Consider the following 22,196-nt stretch of genomic DNA (forward strand, 5'->3'; position numbering starts at 1 on the left):
TTGTGGTCTCCAGTCCAGGCCCCAGACTTCCGCTCCAACCCGGTGAGGAGGTTGGTCCCAGCAGCTCGAGGGGGGCAGGTTATGTTGGAATGTCGGCCACGAGCCGCCCCAAAACCTACCCTGTTCTGGAGCCGTGGCACTGAGCTCCTCACCAACAGCAGCAGGTACACGCACAAACACACACCTGACCCTGAACCTCACTTTAACCTTAGATTCAGACTTACTGAGGCTTGATTCAGAAAGCCTCAACAGTTCTGGTGTAGTGTGTGTGTGTGTGTGTGGTGGTGTGTGTGTGTGTGTGTGTGTGTGTGTGTGTGTGTGTGTGTGTGTGTGTGTGTGTGTGTGTGTGTGTGTGTGTGTGTGTGTGTGTGTGTGTGTGTGTGTGTGTGTTGTGTGGTGTGTGTGTGTAAATGTAAAATGGAGATTAAAAGAGAAATGTGATCTGAAGGAAAAGTGTCTCATGTTTTAGCTTTGATTTTTGTCCAATACTCCCACCTAACAACAAGTGCAAACTGCAAACACATGAAAACATTTGGGATAATAAAGATGACGTTTCCTGCTTCTTCTCCCAGGGTGACAGTGACTCCAGATGGGATCCTGTGGATCCACAACATCAGCAGGGCAGATGAGGGGAAGTACACCTGCTTTGCTGAGAACTACTTGGGCAAGGCCAACAGCACTGGACACCTGTCAGTTAGAGGTACACAAAAGCATGGACGCACACATACATACACAGGCAAAAACACACACATTTGCACACGCACACACATGGCATGCACATTTCTACACACGTGTACACACACACTGGCCCACTGAAACACCTGTGTAGTTTTAAGACAGTCTCACTCCTCCCCTACTCTCCTCCTTCACTTTCTCCTTCCCCTCTCTTCCCCAGATGCCACTAAGATCACCCTGGCTCCCTCCAACGCTGACATCAACCAGGAAGAGAACGTCACGCTGCAGTGTCACGCGTCACATGACCCCACCATGGACCTCACCTTCACCTGGGCTCATAATGGAGCTCTGCTGGACCTGGAGGACCCCGCCGGACCATACCACCGTGTGGAGGGGGTGAGTTGGTCAGGCCACAGTAGAATGTACCACTGCAGGAATGGGGGTGCGTCATGATGAATAAGACAAAAAAAATCCACAGGTTCACGTGGGGTTATTTTCAATCAAACTGTTTGAAATTGAATCAAACTGCCTAACAGATTATTTTCTTTATCGAAAAAACATTTAGTATGATTTTTTTAATGAATAGTAGGGTTAATGAAAATAACCATTAAGCAGGGTGTATTTACAACACATTAGTCAGATATATGCCTCATTTCAATCTAAGTTGCGGACCATATCAAGGAAACTATCCATTCAATGTGCAGAGTCAAACCCTACTGTTCACGTCTTGCTGATGAAACACTTCTATGTTGATAATGTGACATTGCCGTTTTCCATGCCCCTGGGTTTACTGGGGATTAAAGTTTATAATCCTGACCCAAACAAATTACGGTCAGCACTATGGTTTCACTGTCACTGGAGTCGTCTTATAATGGGATAGACTTTCAAAGCACAGTGTTGGATATAATTGAATTTCATTTGAATTAAAATTACCTTCAGTACTGCTGTGAACTGTGATTATATGAATACTGAATACCTGGCTTGTTTCTCTGTATCAGACAGACCATGTCTCCAATTACCGAATGTGCCTCTAATTCTGAACAAGCTCTCGCTCTCTCTCTCTCTCTCTCTCTCTCTCTCTCTCTCTCTCTCTCTCTCTTTCTTTCTCTCACTTTTGCTGTCTCTCTGTCTTTCTTTCTCTCACTTGCGCTGTCTGTCTGTCTGTCTGTCTGTCTCTGTCTTTCTCTCACTTGCGCTGTCTGTCTCTGTCTCTGTCTCTCTCTGTCTTTCTCTCACTTGCGCTTTCTGTCTCTGTCTCTGTCTCTCTCTTTCTGTCTCTGTCTCTTTCTGTCTTTCTTTCTCTGTCTCTGTCTCTGTCTCTTTCTGTCTGTCTGTCTGTCTGTCTGTCTGTCTGTCTGTCTGTCTGTCTGTCTGTCTGTCTGTCTGTCTGTCTGTCTGTCTGTCTGTCTGTCTGTCTGTCTGTCTGTCTGTCTGTCTGTCTGTCTGTCTGTCTGTCTGTCTGTCTGTCTGTCTGTCTGTCTGTCTGTCTTTCTCTCTCTCTCTCTCTCTCTCTCTCTCGCTCTCTCTCGCTCTCTCTCTCTCTCTCTCAATTCAATTCAATTCGCTTTATTGGCATGACGTAACAATGTACATATTGCCAAAGCTTATTTAGGATATTTACAATATAAAAATAAATTAAAATGATAATTAAAATTGTCAACGGGACAACAGTAACAACAATAACCAAGGGTCAAAATAACCATACTGTCACGTCCTGACCAGTAAAAGGGGTCATTTGCCATAGTAGTATGGTCAGGGCGTGGCAGGGGGGGGTTGTTTTGTGTGTTTTGGGGGTTTTTGGTTCAAGGGGAATCTGTTCTAGTTTTCATTTTCTATGCTTCGTTTTCCAGGTTTGGCCGAGTATGGTTTCCAATCAGAGGCAGGTGTCTTTCGTTGTCTCTGATTGGAAGCCATACTTATGCAGCCTGTTTTCCTTTGGGTTTTGTGGGTGGTTATTTTCCATATCGTCTGGGTACCTTGCGGAACTGTTGGTCGTTGTTATTTTTTCTGTTTAAGTGTTCTCCTAAAATAAATTAAGAATGAGCACTCTACACGCTGCGCCTTGGTCTGTTCACTACGACTCCTGTGACACATACATTCAACAATAACAATAAGCATACAGTAGAGGACATGTGCAGGTTGATTGGTCTGTCAGACAGTCCCTCAACTTATGGCAGGCAGCAATGTAGTGTGCTGCCAACCCACAGCTTTCTGCGTCCTCCCCCAACAGGACGGGTAGCCTATCCTCATCAGAGAGGTCTTTGAAACCTTGAATAAGGGTTTCAAATTTGGGAAAATGACACTCTCTAATTGTTTTACATTTTTGACATATTGTCAGGAAATGCCACTCCGTCTCAGGTTCTGCTGTTGTGCAGTGGTTGCACAGCCTTTCCTCTACAGGGAGACAGGTTTTCCTGTGTCTACCCTTCTCAATGGCAAGGCTGTGCTCACTGAGCCTGTACTTTGTCAAGGTTTTTCTAAGGTTTTGATCAGTAACCATGGTCAAATAGTTAGCCACGGTGTACTGTCGATTTAGGGTCAGATTGCACTGCATTTTGCTTTGTGTTTGTGCTTGTGTTTCCCAATAAGCAATGTAGTTTTGTTTTGACTGTGTTGTAATTTGGTTTATTCTGATTGATTGGATGTTCTGGTCCTGAGGCTTCAGTGTGTTAGTAGAACAGGTTTGTGAACTCAGCCCCAGGACCAGCTGGATGAGGGGACTCTTTTCTTTGCTCAGCTCTTGGCATTGCAGGGCTTGGTAATGATATGAGAGGGGGTCACTGTATTTTAGATGTTTCCAAAACTTAATTGCTCTTTTTTGAGTTTTTATTATTAGTGGATATTGGCCTAATTCTGCCCTGCATGCGTCTTTCTCTCTCGCTCTCTTTCTCTCTCTGTCTCTCTCTCTCTGTCTTTCTCTCACTTGCGCTCTCTGTCTCTCTCTTTCTGTCTATTTTTCTCTGTCTCTTTTTCTGTCTTTCTCTCTCTGTCTTTCTCTCTCTGTCTCTCTCTTTCTCTCTCTCTTTATCTCTTTCTTTCGTCTCTTTCTCTGTCTATCTGTCTCTCTGTCTCTCTCTTTGTCTGTGTCTGTCTGTCTGTCTGTCTGTCTGTCTGTCTGTCTGTCTGTCTGTCTGTCTGTCTGTCTGTCTGTCTGTCTGTCTGTCTGTCTGTCTGTCTGTCTGTCTGTCTGTCTGTTTCTTTCTCTCTCTGTCTTTCTTTCTTTCTCTTTATTTCTCTCTCTCTCTCTCTCTCTCTCTCTCTCTCTCTCTCTCTCTCTCTCTCTCTCTCTCTCTGTCTCTGTCTCTCTCTGTCTTTCTCTCACTTTTCTCTCTGTCTCTCTCTCTCTCTCTCTCTCTAACAGAAGGAGACCATAGGGGATCTGTTGATAGTGAGTGGTCAGCTGAGTCAGGCAGGTACATACAGCTGTACAGCTCAGACCGTGGTGGACAGCGCCTCAGCCTCCGCTAAACTGGTGGTCAGAGGTAAGACCCGACCATATCACAACAACTCACCTGTCCTTTTTCTATGGTGGTCATCCTCATGAAATGTTTGTGTTACAGCATTGCAGGATTTCGATTCTACATTTTATGAGGATTTTTACTTAATTACTTACTTGCATAATCCTCTTCATCCCCAGGCCACAATGAGCTCCGTCCACTACTTTCTGGGTGAGGATTTGTAGTTGCATGTAAATGAAGGAAGTTGGATAAATGTCCTGACTAAGCATTCTCCAACGGTCTCTCCTCAGGCCCCCCAGGACCTCCTGGTGGTTTAGTGGTGAAGAACATTGCTGAGACGTCGGCGGAGCTGCGGTGGAGTCGTGGCTATGACAACCACAGCCCCATTGGGAAGTATGTCATCATGGGATGCTCCCCACTGTCATCCGGATGGAGGATGATGAGGACAGGTGAGAGGACCACCGCTGTGTGTGCACGCGTGGGTATGAATGTATGTTTTTGTATCAATCAATCCGTCCCTGACCTCTCCCTCTCCCCGCACAGACCCATCTAACATTGAAGGCAATGCTGAATCGGCTCGTGTGGTTGGCCTGTTGCCCTGGATGGACTATGAGTTCCAGGTCATAGCCAGTAACATCCTGGGTAGTGGAGAGCCTAGCATGTCCTCTCACACCGTACGCACCCAGCAAGCAGCTCCCACCGTGGCCCCTAGTGGACTAGGTGGAGGAGGAGGAGACCGCAACGAACTCATCATCACCTGGACCGTAAGTGTGTCTGTCTGTGTATGTGTACGCGTGCCTGAGTGTGTGTGTGTGCATTTTAAAGAGAGAGTTAGATGGAGAGCTTTGTCAAAGTTGACATGAAGTTTTGTTTGAATCTGATCCCAGCCCATGGCCAGAGAGTACCAGAATGGAGATGGCTTTGGCTACATCCTGGCATTCCGGAAGCGGAACACTCCGACATGGGTGGTGGAGCGTATTTCCAACGTGGAGTCGTCTCGCTATGTGTACTCCAACCAGAGCCTGTCCCCCTACTGCCCATTTGAGGTGAAGATCAAAGCCTACAACCGTAAAGGAGAGGGTCCCTTCAGCCAGATCGCCCTGGTGCACTCTGCAGAGGAGGGTGAGTCAGAACAGATCTGGGTTATACAAGAAGGATGAGGAACATTATGCTACATTGCCACAAGAGGGCGATCAAAAACACAAAAAACAAAATGAAGTTACCAACCACATTTGTTCACTGTGTTGGATATAATCCTCAACCCTAATTTCACCCCTGACCCGTGACCTTTGACCCCTGCCCCTCCATGCAGAGCCCACGGTGGCGCCCTCGAGGATCAACGCCACGGCTCTGACGGCGTTCGAGATGCAGGTGTCGTGGGACCCCGTCCAACACCTCAGCGCCAATGGCATCCTCAGAGGTTACGAGGTTAAGGATCTGCACAACATACACATAAACATATACATATACCATGAAATATATCATACGATATATCCCCCGACATGTGCATTTACCCCTAACAATGTGACATGCAATGGGCCCTGGTCGAAAGTTGTGCATTATAAAGGGAATAGCATGCAATTTGGGATGCATATCTAGACTTCAGGTTTAATCCAGTCTGAACCAGTCAGTACTGGTGTGAAAGTTAACTGAGGTAACAGCTATGGTGCTATTACCATCCTGAGGCAACAGTGACACTGCCCTGGAGATGACCTCACCTCATCTCCTCAGCCTTGATATCTTATATCCCCCGACTAATAAAGGTTTTATTCATTTATTTGATGTGTTGTTTGGTTGGGATCAGCATGTTTTTGTCCGTCGCCAGGCTGATTAGGTCTGATGGTTGGTTATCATGATGGCCCTTAGGGGAAAAAATGGGAGAGTCAGAGTGAGAGTCATTAATGTTATGACAGGGCAGCTGGAGGAAACTTTGCTCTTTAATCTGGTTATTGTTCATTGTACACATTTAAAAAGAAACTGTTTAAGAGATAACAAAATGCTTTCATTTTAGGGCCTTCAAGTGATCTGTTCATATTTACCTCACAGTATATTGTGAGAAAGAAACAGTCTTAATTATTTGATCGTTTCTTTTTTGGGGAAGGCCCCCAGTTTCTCACAGAGATGTACTCTTGGTGGCATCAGCACACTAAAATGTGTGTTTACAGATCCGGTACTGGCGTCAGCATGAGCGGGAGGCAGCTGCAGACCGTGTGCGTACAGCCGGGTTGGAGACAACAGCTCGCGTGGCAGGACTGAGACCCAGCACCCGGTACCATGTTACCGTGCTGGCCTACAACAGCGCTGGCACAGGACCAGCCTCACCCAAATCCACTGTCACTACCAGGAGACCACGTATGTAGAACACACACACAGTATTGCCACCACCAACATACCGTACTGTGTGTGTGACATAACAAACACCCACACTCAGATATTATATCAGTCCCCTGGCCACAACCCTCTTCGAGGGATCAGATGTGACATAACTGGGTTAGGCCAGTAGTGTAAGTATGAGTTCTCCCATGTGGGATAAGATGGATTGTCCCTACCAGCTGAGAATACCCCAGGGGTTCAAACACACAGTGTGTTTGGGAGGGGAGATATCCACCATGCGCCTGACTACCGGTATGCACTGGGCTTCAAGAAAAACTCCTCCTAAAAACATTTGTATATTAGTCCATTGATATACACTGTAGTTCCCAAAATGTTTTGCATGTCAGCAATCAAGTTTTCAAGATATGTAACTTTTAAAATGTAGAAATGCAGCCTGTATGATGCATTTTGTCATATCTCTTGAAAACTTGATCGCTGACATACAAAACATTTTGGGTTTATATCAACAATGGACTGATGAAACAAATACCAAAAGATAGTTTGAGGGTTTGAGAATTTTCCTTTAAGGGTGTAAAGGGATTCTAGTGGGGGATTTAGATCCTAATACAGAGGATCTTCTCCTCTCTCTTCTCCTCTTCTCCTGGGGTTCTCTCTGGAACTAAAAAGGGTTCTCCTATGGGGACAGCTGAAGAATCCTTTCGGAACACACGAACATCGACATTACGCACAAATATACCTATATTAATATATTATATATGATATCATGCCTTTTAGTTTGCAGTTCGGTTACAGTTTGGATAATAACGTTGCTGTATCTATAATATGTGCGTGAGACCTTTGTATTATCAAGTTATTAAGTATCTAAGTGTAATTCCTCAATAACTTCCTGGTCATGTCTTGGTCAAGTAAGTTTCAGAAGGTGAGAGACCGGCCAGTAAGTTGTTCTCTGTTCTTTTATGTTAACAGCTCCTAATCGCCCCCCTGGCAACGTGTTCTGGAAGACTGATGGCTCATGGGTAACTGTGAGGTGGGATCATGTCAAGGCCCTAGACAACGAATCAGCTGTACTGGGCTACAAGGTGAGTGGTGTCTGTTTTGAAGGAGAGGTGTGTGTGCAGGTGGATATGTGTTTGTCATATTGCAAATGCACGGTCAAAATATTTAAAATAATGTTAAAATGTGTGAAGGGAAAGGGGATATGCGGTCAAAATGATTCATGTTGTTTGGATAAATCATAATGAGCTACTTCTGTAAATAATCAGATTTGCAGAGCAATAAAAAGGTCATATAAAAAATCTTAGAGCATGATACGGCATATCATCAACAGATAACAATAACAATCATTTATTATTTTTATAATGTGATACTGTGCAGAGAGAAAAAAAGAAAAGGAATTAAAACATTAGCTTCTTAAACAAAAAATACTTCAACAAACATTGAACAAAGGGGCAAAGGAAAAACATGAAATAACTGCATTTCCTCTGTACAATTTGTCGGAATCTGAAGTGAAGCCGTTCCCTCTCTCTCTCTTCTTTCAGGTGTTGTATAAGCATGAGGGCCAGTCTGCACTGAAGGTTCTGGACAAGGGGAAAACGTCCGTCACCCTGCCCCTACCCAAAGACAACGGCTATGTGGTCCTGGAGATACGCTCCTGGGGGGAAGGAGGAGACGGAGCAGCACACGAGACCATTGTTTCCCGCGACTCAGGTGAGACAGACTGACTGGGTATGTCGTAATAATATCTCCTTTTTTCCTGAAGTGTACACTCATTCCCTACTTCCCACAAATCTAAAAGCATTGGATTGGTGGAAGGATGGGCTATACTAAAGGGAATTTTCCACCATATTTATATGCCAGTCATTTCCTTTCAAATCAGTGAAGGGAAGTGAACAATTCCACACTTTGGGAGGAAGGAGATATAATAGGGACGTAGCCACTGACACTGAGGTTTGATGGAAATGAGATTTCGGCACAACACATTTTTTCAGTCACACACCACATAGCCCCAGAGCTTATCCAGGCAAGGTTTTGTGTCAGGTTTAAGTTACATCCCCTCCTGGGACTTGCCTAGCAGCAACACCACTCCTGCTGTGACTACAGGAGGAAATAAACCAAATCTCTCCTCCTGTTCTTCACCGAGTCTACCCCAACAGCTAGCATGGCCTGAGGCTAACAGGATTAGCTAGCTGTCACACACAGAAGGGTACAAGAACATAAGTGCTAATTTGAACCAAGAGGGACTAATTAGTATTTTGTCTCAACCGGTGGCTACACACGACAGCTGCCTGTGAGGTTAGGTTGATAGGCTGCTGATGGAAGTTGAGGTTTGTCACTGAGTGACAGGGTTTAGTAAGAGGCAGTGAGGGTTGATGGGGGTTTGCCTCACTGGGCTCTGTATTAGTGCACGCAGACATGCACATAGAGATGAAAGATCGTAATTTGTCTCAGCAAAATAATCCTGAAGTAGCAGGATTTGAACATTTAGTCCTTAACCTCTCTAGGGTAGGTGGCACCAAATCGTCCCACCTACGTAACAGCCAGTGTAATCCCGTGGCGCGTTATTCAAAAACCTCAAAAATGCAAAAACTTCAATTTTTCAAACATATGACTATTTTACACCATTTTAAAGACAAGACTCTCGTTAATCTAACCACACTGTCCGATTTCAAAAAGGCTTTCCCACGAAAGCAAAACATTAGATTATGTCAGCAGAGTACCCAGCCAGAAATAATCAGACACCCATTTTTCAAGCTAGCATATAATGTCACATAAACCCAAACCACAACTAAATGCAGCACTAACCTTTGATGATCTTCATCAGATGACAACCCTAGGACATTATGTTATACAATACATGCATGTTTTGTTCAATCAAGTTCATATTTATATAAAAAAACAGCTTTTTACATTAGCATGTGACTAGCATGTGACTAGCATTCCCACCGAACACTGCCGGTGAATTTACTAAATTACTCACGATAAACGTTCACAAAAAGCATAACAATTATTTTAAGAATTATAGATACAGAACTCCTCTATGCACTCGATATGTCCGATTTTAAAATAGCTTTTCGGTGAAAGCACATTTTGCAATAATCTCAGTAGATAGCCCGGCATCACAGGGCTAGCTATTTAATTAAACACCCAGCAAGTTTAGCACTCACCAAAGTCAGATTTACTATAAGAAAAATGTTATTACCTTTGCTGTCTTTGTCAGAATGCACTCCCAGGACTTCTACTTCAATAACAAATGTTGGTTTGGTTCAAAATAATCCATAGTTATATCCAAACAGCGGCGTTTTGTTCGTGCGTTCAAGACACTATCCGAAAGGGTAAATAAGGGTGACGAGCATGGCGCAATTCGTGACAAAGAAAATCTAAATATTCCATTACCGTACTTCGAAGCATGTCAACCGCTGTTTAAAATCAATTTTTATGCCATTTTTCTCATAAAAAAGCGATAATATTCCGACCGGGAATCTGCGTTTAGGTAAACAGACGAAAGAAAATAAAGCATTCGGTCGACTCGGGCACGCGCCTAAGCCCATAGTACTCTGATCGGCCACTTGCCAAAAGCGATAATGTGTTTCAGCCAGAGGCTGCCTCGATATCGTTCAGCTTTTTCCCGGGCTCTGAGAGCCTATGGGAGCCGTAGGAAGTGTCACGTTAGATCAAAGATCCTCAGTCTTCAATAAAAAGAGCCAAGATGAAACACAACTTGTCAGACAGGCCACTTCCTGCATGGAATCTTCTCAGGTTTTGGCCTGCCATTTGAGTTCTGTTATACTCACAGACACCATTCAAACAGTTTTAGAAACTTTAGGGTGTTTTCTATCCAAAGCCAATAATTATATGCATATTCTAGTTACTGGGCAGGAGTAGTAACCAGATTAAATCGGGTACGTTTTTTATCCGGCCGTGTCAATACTGCCCCCTAGCCCTAACAGGTTAATGTTGCTTGATCGGTGGTTAGGCTATTATCTGGTCAAAACAAGGCTACATGAAATTAGAATACTGTTAATATAACCGTGTGTTAGTGTGGAAACATCTCAGCAACAAAAGAGTGATTGAATTAAGACCCTACTTCTGTACTGGAAAACATGTGTTCGCTGGCACCACACACACACATTAGTACTTAGATTCTGCTTAAATATGACCTATGCAGAAATCGCTCCATCATTTCCTAGTTGCAGAAATGTCAAAAATATGTGACAAAACAAGCAGGTATAGTGTAGAGAATCATTGTACCATCGAAACCGCTGTGAAATATATTTTCTATAACCAAAAGCATTGTATTTTCAGGTGTTTGGAGCTGGTGTACAAAACTGAAAGTAAAAGAGCAAAAACAAAACTTAAAAACGAAAGCTTAGAAATAGAGCACATAGAACAGATCTACCGCTTCCTAGACTTGCGTTCAATGCGAATGACAGATCTATAACTCACATTTCTATGATAATTTTGTTGTGTCACCCAGAAAGTTACATATTGCACCTTTAACCTGCTTAAAGTTAGAACACAATAGAGCTGTTTTAGCCAGTCAGAGACGCAGGTTTAAATGAGTCCGTGTGAGTCAATTCGTTTTTCCATTGTGCTCCATATTAGGACCTGTCTTTCACTATTCTGAGACCCTAGCTGTGACTCCTCAAAAAAGCAAAGGAGGCAAGAAGGCAACTGTTGGGATAATACTGTACTAGATCATGTCTGCAATTCTGAACCCCCCCATCTCTCTCTCTCGCTCTGTCGCTCTCTTTCTCTCAAACAGGAACTGGAATGATGGTGCAGAACCAAGCAAGATCCCCATGGTCCAATCACGCTCCTCTCCTTCTCACCGCCACACTCTCCCTCACTCTTATTGGCTTACTGGACCTGTGATCTCCGCCAGTCCCTGGACATTGTGTCATAGTCATGGTGTCAAGCCTATTGTTCAGATTCACCTATCTATTGTTTTGTTGTGGCGGGGAGGGGAATTTCAACAGGTGGACAGGGGTGTGTGGGGTAATATTTTGAAGCAAGGGGGATGGGGGGAATTAAAATTACTAATGGTTATTGTATTCTTCTTTTTATAAGAACATCAAATCGGGAACATTTTTTAAGTGTGTGTGTCTATGGGTTTTGGGGGGGGGGGGGGGTCAGACTACCTGATTGTCAATTACATTGGTGTCATTAGAACCATGCCTTATGGGGATACGAGAGGCTTTTGTCCTCTTTCACAGCACCAGGGCAATGCGTCACACTCTCCATGTCTCCTGGCTTCCCCTACTCTGCTATGAACCCTAAGCTCGGTAGCGTATGTCAGTCGTGCTTTCTGAAGTCGGTTCAGTTTCGTGTCGTTTAAAAAAAAAAAAAAAAAAAATGGTTTTCGGGTTTCAATGTTATTTTTATTTACAATATATGCACTATGCATAACGTGGGTTGAATGCTGTAATAACAGTTTTTTTTTTTTTAAAAGCCCCATGATGGTAGTGACTACCCAATACGGCGTATCACTTATTAACCATTCACATTACTTTATTAATAAAATAGGTCAGTTGTGTAGGTATACATTTGTTTTATTTGATAACTTTGGACTAGATTCAATCAGATAAAGCAGTAACTGGCAATAGCAGACACCCGCATAGTGGGTTGTTTTGGAGGTGTCAGAGGTGAAACTGTATTGCGGTCAAATCGTGAGCAGCTGCACTGGCGATCATTGTCACGAAACTACACCCGCCCCATTTGCGTTAGAAGTTCAGAATAAGAAAGCGTAGGCTATGTAGAAATAATTACAATGAAATTGTAAAATCATTCAACTTAAATAATAAGGATTTCTATCAGCCTAATCAAGGTGTAGATTACATCTCACATTCTAGTGTTCAAATTTGTAAACAAGGCTGCATGTGATTTATCTTAATGTGACTCATTGCAGCCAATGGTAATGTCCACTTTAGGTATAATGCCGGGAGCTGATTGGGGATTTGACAGCTCTAACACAGTTCTACCTACTACACGGTCAAAACGTCAGTTATGCGGATGGTGGCTAAAGCGGATCTGATTGGGCCCTTTTTTATTTTATTCCCAAGTCATTGTCTCATCTCTGCTCATGTAGTTGCAGCCAGCCAGCCTTCTATCTCTGTGCTCCCCAATGAGTCATCCTATATATTATCTGGCTATAGAGCTGCTGCCTATGCTGTCTGACGAAATCACTATTTTAGTAGTTCTTCCAAGTAAATAAGGCATACTTTCATGACTGCTGAATACCAACTATCAATCACCTGTATTGTCGGGTAGAGATACCTCACAAAGAAACAACTGTTCTCTCTATCCCTCCCTTCTCTCCCTCTCCGTATCTGCTCCACAAACTTGACCGGACAAGTAGGCACGCAATGGATTATGGTCATTATAGTTAATTACCACATTTTCTGCAGTAAACTGTATAGAATATTGGGCTGTTGAAAACTACATCTCCCTACTACATCACAGTTTGCGCTTGATCTGATGTCTATGTAGAGAAACGGCGCATTGAGCTTACAGTAAAAAAAAGTTAAATACATGGAATTCAAGTAATTGAACCGACATCGGTCAATTAGTTAATTTAAAAACAAAAAAATAACATTTTGGTTAATCGCTTAGCACTATATGTCACCCAACATCAACTTCTGTATGTAGAACATCATACAGAACAGTAGACATCTCTGGTTCACTCAGACACTGACCAACTCTTTTTCTCTTGAATAAGATGAAGGGGGATTAAACAGTGATGTCATTCATACATCTCATGGTTCTTCAGGAAGTCTACTTCAAATTGAACTCCCTGTGAATGGACGCTTGCTTACTTTCTTATGACACAACTCTTTGTCTCGTCCTAGGATTTTCTGCCTGTGTGTTGGTTTGTTTGTTTTATGTGATGTAGTTATGGCGGTGACAGCGTCCGGATGAATAACTTCCCTCGTCTATATGAATGTTTACCTTTATGTTTATGTTGAGAACTCAACTTGATAAAGATATTTATCAGTTCTTTGTTTACACTTTTTTTGTGCCTGCATTGTGTAGAATATTCAGACACAAATGGAAAACAATTTACATTCAGTGTTTTGGGGTTGGTTATGAAACCCATCTATGCTGAAGTGTAAGATGAGTATTTCGCCATGGCAATTGTTGCGATATAACGATGAAAGCAGGTACTGAAGACCGATCACAAAGTACAGTGTTATCGTTCACCTATTACATAACATGTCCTGTTGTTCATTAACTGTTAATCATGCAACACTTCTGCCATAAACACTGCCTGTCTGAGGAGAGTTCACAGCAAGGATACGTCATCTAAGGAACATGCCGCATCTGCTAGTTAATCATGAAGCCCCTGTGGGATTGATTTGGATGGACAGCAAGGATAATACCCGCACACTGTTTAGATGTTCCCAATGTTCCTACAGTTACAATACTAACATGTCAACCAACCACTGTCCTTGTCAAGCCTGTTGCCACTGTATATTAAAACCATGGCAGCTTTTGAACAGTTGGTATTCTTTTCCCATATTTGATACCCCCTTGCACCTGTAAAGTCTGTTGAATGTGTGTTCTGTATAATACCTTGAACTATTGATTTTGGGAATAGTCAAGTAGTTCAATGGTAAACAGCCGTTTCAACACAATGTGTCTGTTCTGAATATAACTACCGGTAGATGAAGCTTAGGCAACAGGAAACAAAATGGCAACTACTGTATGTTGTCTCTTTTTTTTTCATTTCTGTTGCTCTGAAACATTCGTACGCAGGTTGGCCAGCAGCAATACAGTTCTGCTGCTACATGTTGTTCTATGCAGTAGAACAGTGCAAGGCATCAAGACGTTTTGTGGCACTTCGGGGTTTGTGGGTCATCATAAATTGTAATTGTAAGTTTATGATTTCGATACATCTCAGGAGTGTAGGAATCAAACAATACTTTTTCTGGTTTGCAAGCGGTCCGGAGAAGCCAAAATCATATTGTGTTTTGTTATTTGTAAAAAGTCTGGAAGGTGAAAAAGGTTTGTTGAGTAAGTGGTTGGATGATGGTTTTTCTGGTGTTGTTTGGTTGTTAGCTACATCTCACTTTGTTGTGCCCGCAACTGTATAGAAGTTATTATGATGTTATTGACTCTCTTGAACAGACATCGATTGATTGTCAACATCAGAATGAGCAAGACACAAACACACTCTGGACATGAAACATGTGGATGACAATCTGTTAGTACAGCAACAACACCAGTACAATCTTAGAACAAAATGGTTCCGTAAGGGTTCTTCACCTGTCCCCATAGGATAACCCTTTTGGGTTCCAAGTAGAACCCTGGAACCAAAAGGGTTCTACCAGGAATCAAAAATAGTTCTTCAAAGGGTTGTCATATGGGGACATTCGAATAACCCTTTTAGGTTCTGGATAGCATTTTATTTCAACGTGTATACCCAGAGTGCCCAGTAGTGACTGCAATGTTGCTTTTATAATACATAGACATATTCAGCACTACACTAGTCCCCACCTGACAGTTTTTATGTTTAGACCAATGATGTTGTTTTGATTTTAGTGTGTGAAGCTACTTAGCCCTGTGCCTGACGGTGTTCAGGGTAATTTTATATTGGATTGGGAGTGTTGTGTTTTATAAACTGTTTTTGTATGTGGCTCAATGTACCTTAAAAGAAAGAGGGCAGCTTAAAAATATGTGAATATCCAGATGTCTCGCAGTGATGACTTTACTTGGGGAAACTCAAACTCACACTTCGTAGTTGAAGACAGTGAATGTGTAATTGGTACTACTGGCTGGCTATACGAAACTGCAGGACAAGGGAGTCAACTTGACTCTCTTTCAACCTGCCTGTCAAACTCTAGTCAAACGTTGCTGGTGATATGATATCTCATTCTCCTCCATGTAGCAGCAACTGCAGGGTCTAACAGATGGCCGGTAATGCTGTAAGCTACTGGATCACCCAGCTCTGAGATCACTATACCCTATATCTCATCTAGCTGTTCAATAATGTTCAAGATAAATGAATAGAGCCGCCAACTGGGAAGCAGCCTATGTTCCCTCAAGAGCAGGATAGGAGTTATTGTAGAAAAGAAATATATATACACTGAATCTCACTCATCATTGGTCTGTAGATACTGTGTGGTACTGTACTGCTAGAGTACAGTTGTTAGCACACACTTAGCTCACAAACTCAGAAAAAATTGCCTACTCTCTGGTGGCTAGTGTTGTTCCTTCTTCACCCAGCACTGGTATAGGCCTGAAAGACACACAAGTACACGTGATCTGCCCTTGCTTGGTTTCTAACCCAATGGGAAATATTGGAAACACTGCCTTTTTGGTTATGTACTTAATGCGAGCTTATTTGCGTAATGCTAGCTCATTTGCTAGCTCATTTGCGTATGTGTGTGTGAATGTTTTTGTTAACCCAACGCTTTTCGTATGCAAAGTTCCAATCAGCTAAAGACCCATTAAAAGTAATTACCATCTTACAGCATCTCTGTAATACTAAGATGACATCTTTTCAAACCCCTGTTCTCTTAATATTATGTGTCATTTTCAAGAAGTCTGATTGTTCGGTTCAAATCTCACTTCCTGGTGGAAGCTACAATGGCTATTGAGGTTGAGGTTGCCCTTAACCACAGACCTAGGATTAGATTACACCCCCCCTAATCATAACCTGAACCATAAAGGGATGAAAACAAATCTGTCCCTGTATCAGTGGTTAAGGGCAACCTGTTTGCTAGGATGTGTTTGTCTGTCAGCTGGCTGGGCTGAAATGTTGAAATGTTCTGATACCATTGGGCCGTTCTAAATCTGTGATTAAATGGGAATGTGAAGGGGAGGTGTGGCACTTGTAAATATTACTCAATAAACACCTTGGGATTGTATTTAAATCATGCTTGTTCCACTGTGTTTTTTATTTCCTTACCACTGTTGAATTTGCATGGCAGATGTAGCATGATCGTATCAGATTGCTTTATTATCTCAGTTGCGACCTATCAGCATGAATATCCCCTTCAAATACTTGCCATTTTACCTAGTGTGTGTAATTTAATCTATTAGGTAATCAGTTCGTCTCCCACTTCCCGGAATACCCAGGAATCTTATCACTTGCACTTTGGTACCAATTATTATTTGGGAAAATTAGAAGTATAAATCAGCAAGAACACAGCACAGCTACTGTAGGAACTCTCCCTCTGTCACTGGTGGAGAAAGGTAATATGGTATTCATGTATTGTATGCAATATGTAACTTTATATTCATTTATGTAACATTGCTTGTAATATCAGAGGTAATATCCCTACTATATTGCACCTTACTTATCACGGATGACATTGATGAAAGTGTGTTTATTAATTAACTTGTGAATTGCATGTAAAGAGATCTAGGAGGTTTGTTAACAGTGAATGAGTGTGTGTACAGATGTAGGATATTCATTTGAGCCAGTTAACTACAGTAGGAAAATAATCCTGCAGCAACAGGAAATGTGAATTATTACGTAAATTATAATTAAAATAACTTTTTCGTAGGGGTACATACATTTTTCATTACGGCAAATAATTCAGAAATTTCAAAGTATAAATTACAAACTTTAGAATCTTTTTTGCACCTGCAATACACTACAAGTTTCAATTTCCTGCTGTGCAGGACATTTATCAGCAATAAAAGAGTGATCAAATTAAGATCCTACATCTGTATGCATGCAACAGACTTGGTTCAAATACATTATTGAACACGGGGTGCGGTGTGGGTGGAGTTTGCACTTTTGGGAACATTTTATCGATTCCATTGTACTAGTCAAGTTATGTAAAGTGCACCTCAAGTATTTTAAATTGTTTATTCATTTGACCTAGGTCGGGACATACATAAATCTGGCTTTGTTTGCTATCTCGCTATTATAGAAACATAGGTTCATTGCTAAATATTATGGATTGTGTATTACGAACAGTATCCAATACTTAATATTTAAAAACTTGTTTCATCTGAATTAACAACATAACAACTGAACTGCTCTGTACTTTAAAAAAGTATTTAAATAATTAAATGTTAAAATTGTATAATTATAACATGTTGTTATATATCTATATTTAAGTAATTCTGTATTAGTTCATTTGTAAAAAAAAATGTTTGTGTCTATTCATGTATTTATGTCATATTTTGTATTTATTTATACAGGTACATTGTTTCTAAGGACGACAGACTTGATTTCACAACACAATGGCCAGACTCACTGTGCTTGCAGGTACATGGCTTCTTCAGTCATTATAATCCCTATCATCATCCTCATCATTATCATCATCCTCATGTTATTCTTATCATTATTCTTCAATATGATTTTCTGGGCCTGGGTCATTCAGTGTATGTTAACACTGTCATCTCTCCTCAGGTCTGGGCCTTCTGCTGATGGTGCAGATTGGTAAGCATTTCCCTCATCAACTTTTTTACATTTCTCAATTGAAATATTTAGACCATAGAATACATAATTTATCTCTATCTAATTCTGTGGTTCATACTCAAGATGCTTGGCAATCCCATCAAAAACCACAGATCCCCCATAAGCATTTGGAATAATAAAGAGAGCATCCCAATAAACACATTGTCCAGCCCACTATTTTAAGGTACCCCAAAAGGTCAACGGGAACTTCTGTCTCTGAATAGTTTTCCTTCTCTACCTTCAGCCGCCTCCACCAAACTGGTGTGCCACATGACCAACTGGGCCCAGTACCGCCCCAGCAGTGGGAAATTCACCCCTGAGAACATCGACCCCTTCCTCTGCACCCATGTGATCTACAGCCTGGCCACCATCAACAGCTTCAACCAGGTCGCCCCCATCGAGTGGAATGACGAAACGTTATACCGCAGCCTCAACAACCTGAAGAACGCGTGAGTGACTCTGGGTTGACTTCAGTGAGAGTTGGGCCTTAGTTGATAACTCCATGATGAACACTAGGTTTGACTCCTCATCTTACCTCTCTGAGCTGCAGGAACCCAATGATGAAGACTCTGCTGTCTGTCGGAGGCACAGTCAACGGACTCAGCCCGTAAGTCTAGTGATGATTCTTATTGGTTGATCACAATATTATATTGTGCAATTCCACATAAGGCAGGTTTGTCTTTTTATACCCAGCATCTGAGAAATCAATTATAATTATCATAGTGTTTCCCTGTTTTTGTCCTAATCTGGAGGACTGCTGTGTCTGTTGGGTTTCAGTCCTTTCATATAGGCTCACAACCAGAATAACAGTTAAATTATCTCTCCTTCCCCCTCCAGATTCATCGGCATGGTGTCCAAACCTGAGAGCCGCCAGGCCTTCATCAAGTCAGCCATCAACTACCTGCGTTCCCACAGATTTGACGGTCTCAACCTGGCCTGGGAGTACCCCACTCAGAACGGCAGCCCCGACGGAGACAGGAAGAGGTTCACCGAGCTCATCAGGGTAAGTTTGCACAGAACCTTTTTTTTCTGACAGTTATAACATGAGTGAGGATTTGCACCAATATCTTTCAATGTGTTACTGTCATTTCCCGGGACTATTTATGGTTGTATAGCGATGTACCACCTGCTGAAGAGGTTAGCTCGGTCTGAAGGGCCAAATAGTTTATATTACTTTCTGTTAGAACGTTATGTTTCTGTATGTCTTTACAGGAGCTGCAGAAGGCCTTTATGGATGACGCCAAAGACACCAAGCTAACCCAGCTGCTGCTGTCTGCCAGCGTGGCTGCTCTTCGGCCCACCATCAACTCCAGCTATGAGGTGGCCCAGATCGCCAGGTAGGCAGCATGTGACTGAGGGGTGAAAGAGACATTAGTCAAACACATTTTGAAATTATTTTATGCCAGAGTTGGGGTAAATTACATTTGATCTAAAAAGACAAATTAGTCAATGAAGGAAAACCTTATAATGGAGAATAACACCATACATCCAATTCATGAATCTTACAAACTCAACAAGCACACTATACTCCATATACTTGTCTCTTTATGTCTCTGCAGCTCTCTGGACTTCATCAACGTGATGACCTATGACTTTCACGGACACTGGGAGAGAGCAACCGGACACAACAGCCCCCTGTACCGTAGCAGTCACGACTCAGTGACACATTACGACTTCAACGTCGTAAGACTAACACACACTTGGTTTTATTAGGATTGATTTTATTCCATGCTGAGAATTAAACCAGGAAGTACTTGTAAACCATTGGGTTATTGACCATGATTATATATAGGAAACTTGTAAATAAACTATTTACATATAGGAAATATTGGTGTTGATGTCCTCCACCTGTCCATGTGATTTAGGACTCTGCCATCACCTACTGGCTGGACAACGGTGCCCCTGCTGAGAAGCTGCTGATGGGTTTCTCCACCTATGGCCGTACCTACCATCTCACCACCTCCAACACTGGCCTAGGAGCCCCCGCCAACGGCCCCGCTGACGCCGGCCCATTCACCCGCGAAGCAGGATACTGGTCCTTCTACGAGGTACATTTGATCTATGAGGCCTTTTTCTCAAACTCAAAGCATACAGGCCATGGATCTCAAAACACTCTACGTTATATTGTGTTGTTGTTTGTTTATCTGTTTGTTTGTCATTAGCTAACAGAATGCTTCTCTCTCCTCCCAGGTCTGCTCCTTCACCTCCAGCGCCACTGTTGAGTGGATTGATGAGCAGAAGGTCCCCTATGCTGTCCAGGGCAGCTCCTGGGTGGGCTATGACAACAAGGAGAGCTACGCTGCCAAGGTACATGCCAGGAACATCTCAGTCAATCGATCCATTAATCAATCAAGTTCTCCATATACCCATGTCCATGATTACACATCTGTCTTTGTCCCCTTTTCTCCATCAGGTCCATTGGCTGAGGAACAAGAACCTGGGAGGAGCCTCCGTGTGGACGCTGGACATGGATGACTTCACTGGCGCTTTCTGTGCTGATGGTTCCTTCCCTCTTGTCAATCACCTCCGCAACTCTCTGGGTAAATTCAGTTCCATTAAAGTTAAATTCAATTTTTTTTTATAAACCCATAAGTCAAGTACAGTAAAGGTAGGTCTTTATATCATCTCATCTCCCACTCTCTTCCCTTCCTCCACCCATCCTTCCATTTCTCCTTCCTAGGCTTCGCCCCCAAGCCCACAACAACTCGGGCCCCCACCACCACCGCTGACCCCATCCTCAGCTTCTGCTCCGGACGCCCAGATGGCCTGTACGTCAACGCCATCGACAACACCACCTATTTCCAGTGTTTCCGTGGAAACACCTACCTGCACAGATGCCAGCCCGGCCTCGTCTATATTGATGCCTGCAAGTGCTGTGACTGGCCCTGAATGACTGATAGCTATGTGGGACCAATTAGTTAGAATGTTATAACAACCTTCAATGACAACTAGCTGTAACGGCAATTACTTACCCTAGGAACTGATCCTGAACTGCAACTGGCAAAATTTTACAAAATATACTTATTTTCATTTTGTCGTTTTGTATTTGTCGGGTTACTGTCTTTCTCAAATAAAAATAATGCCATACTCGCAATATTGTAAGACTGAATACAATATTATGAATGTTTCATTTTGCTTGTCAGTTTTTCATACTATACCAGTCAAAAGTTTGGACACCCCTACTTATACAAGGGTTTTTCTCTATTTTTACTATTTTCTACATTGTAGAATAAGAGTGAAGACATCAAAACTATAGAATAACACATATGGAATCATGTAGCAACCAAAAAAGTGTTATACAAATCAAATTATATTTGAGATTCTTCAAAGTAGACATCTTTTGCCTTGATGACAGCTTTGCATACTCTTGGCAGCTTCATGAGGTAGTCACCTGGAATGTATTTCAATTAACAGATGTGCCTTGTTAATTAAAAGTTAAATTGTGGAATATATTTCCTTCTTAATGCATTTGAGCCAATCAGTTGGGTTGTGACAAGGTGGGGGGGTATACAGAGGATAGCCCTATTTGGTAAAAGACCAAGTCCATATTATGGCAAGAACAGCTCAAATAAGCAAAGAGAATGACAGTCCATCAATACTTTAAGACACGAAGGTCAGTCAATCCGGAACATTTCAAGAACTTTGAACGTTTCTTCAAGTGCAGTCGCAGAAACCATGAAGTGCTATGATGAAACTGGCTCTCATGAGGACTGCCACAAGAAAAGGAAGACCCAGAGTTACTTTGGTGCAGAGGATAAGTTCATTAGAGTTACCAGCCTCAGAAATTGCAGCCCAAATAAATGCTTCACAGAGCTCAAGTAACAGACACATCTCAACATCAACTATTCAGAAGAGACTGCATGAATCAGGCCTTCATGGTCGAATTGCTGCAAAGAAACCACTACTAAAGGACACCAGTAAGAAGAGACTTAGTTGGGCAAAGAAACACGAGCAATGGACATTAGACCGGTGGAAATCTGTCGTTTGGTCTGATGAGTTCAAATTTGAGATTTTTGGTTCCAACAGCCGTGTCTTTGTGAGATGCAGAGTAGGTGAATGGATTATCTCTGCATGTGTATTTCCCACCGTGAAGCATGACAGAGGAGGTATGATGGTGCGGGGGTGCTTTGCTGGTGACACTGTCTGTGATTTATTATTAATTCAAGGCACACTGAACCATTATGGCTATCACAGCATTCTGCAGTGATGCGCCATCCCATTTGGTTTGCGCTTAGTGGGACTATCATTTGTTTTTCTTCAGGACAGTGACCCAACACACCTCCAGGCTGTGAAAGGGCTATATGACCAAGAAGGAG

The 22,196-nt window shown here is 42.4% G+C and overlaps 2 protein-coding genes across 2 annotated transcripts in view; both read left to right on the forward strand.

The window, feature by feature from the left end:
- LOC106565094 (contactin-2) overlaps nt 1-16,342 on the forward strand; it is a 117,875-nt gene extending 101,533 nt beyond the window's left edge. The window contains exons 11-22 of the mRNA XM_014131780.3: nt 14-164; nt 573-700; nt 896-1,071; nt 4,037-4,157; nt 4,424-4,582; nt 4,677-4,897; nt 5,021-5,255; nt 5,446-5,561; nt 6,299-6,485; nt 7,434-7,546; nt 8,006-8,174; nt 11,230-16,342. Coding sequence (XP_013987255.1) covers nt 14-164; nt 573-700; nt 896-1,071; nt 4,037-4,157; nt 4,424-4,582; nt 4,677-4,897; nt 5,021-5,255; nt 5,446-5,561; nt 6,299-6,485; nt 7,434-7,546; nt 8,006-8,174; nt 11,230-11,339 — 1,886 coding nt within the window. The 3' untranslated portion in view covers nt 11,340-16,342. The remainder of the gene's footprint in view (nt 1-13; nt 165-572; nt 701-895; nt 1,072-4,036; nt 4,158-4,423; nt 4,583-4,676; nt 4,898-5,020; nt 5,256-5,445; nt 5,562-6,298; nt 6,486-7,433; nt 7,547-8,005; nt 8,175-11,229) is intronic.
- A 72-nt stretch (nt 16,343-16,414) lies between these two features.
- On the forward strand, nt 16,415-20,974 carry LOC106565309 (acidic mammalian chitinase-like). Its single transcript, XM_014132255.3, has 12 exons — nt 16,415-16,661; nt 17,622-17,688; nt 17,833-17,862; nt 18,125-18,329; nt 18,431-18,487; nt 18,718-18,883; nt 19,093-19,217; nt 19,440-19,563; nt 19,746-19,928; nt 20,071-20,187; nt 20,294-20,420; nt 20,561-20,974. The coding sequence occupies exons 2-12, from the start codon at nt 17,664-17,666 to the stop codon at nt 20,767-20,769; spliced, it is 1,368 nt and encodes a 455-aa protein (XP_013987730.1). The 5' UTR covers nt 16,415-16,661; nt 17,622-17,663; the 3' UTR covers nt 20,770-20,974.
- Nucleotides 20,975-22,196: the final 1,222 nt, after the last annotated feature.

Source organism: Salmo salar, chromosome 12 (genome assembly GCF_965601325.2).
Source record: "Salmo salar chromosome 12, fSalSal1, whole genome shotgun sequence".
In the NCBI taxonomy this organism is placed as follows: Eukaryota; Metazoa; Chordata; class Actinopteri; order Salmoniformes; family Salmonidae; genus Salmo; species Salmo salar.

What these genes read in the sequence shown, in the direction of transcription:
- LOC106565309 (XM_014132255.3), top strand. Translation starts at nt 17,664, where the DNA reads ATGGCCAGACTCACTGTGCTTGCAG. An exon ending in ACAGTCAACGGACTCAGCCC is followed by an intron (nt 18,488 to 18,717) that starts GTAAGTCTAGTG and finishes TTCCCCCTCCAG; the next exon opens with ATTCATCGGCATGGTGTCCA. An exon ending in TCACCTCCGCAACTCTCTGG is followed by an intron (nt 20,421 to 20,560) that starts GTAAATTCAGTT and finishes TCTCCTTCCTAG; the next exon opens with GCTTCGCCCCCAAGCCCACA.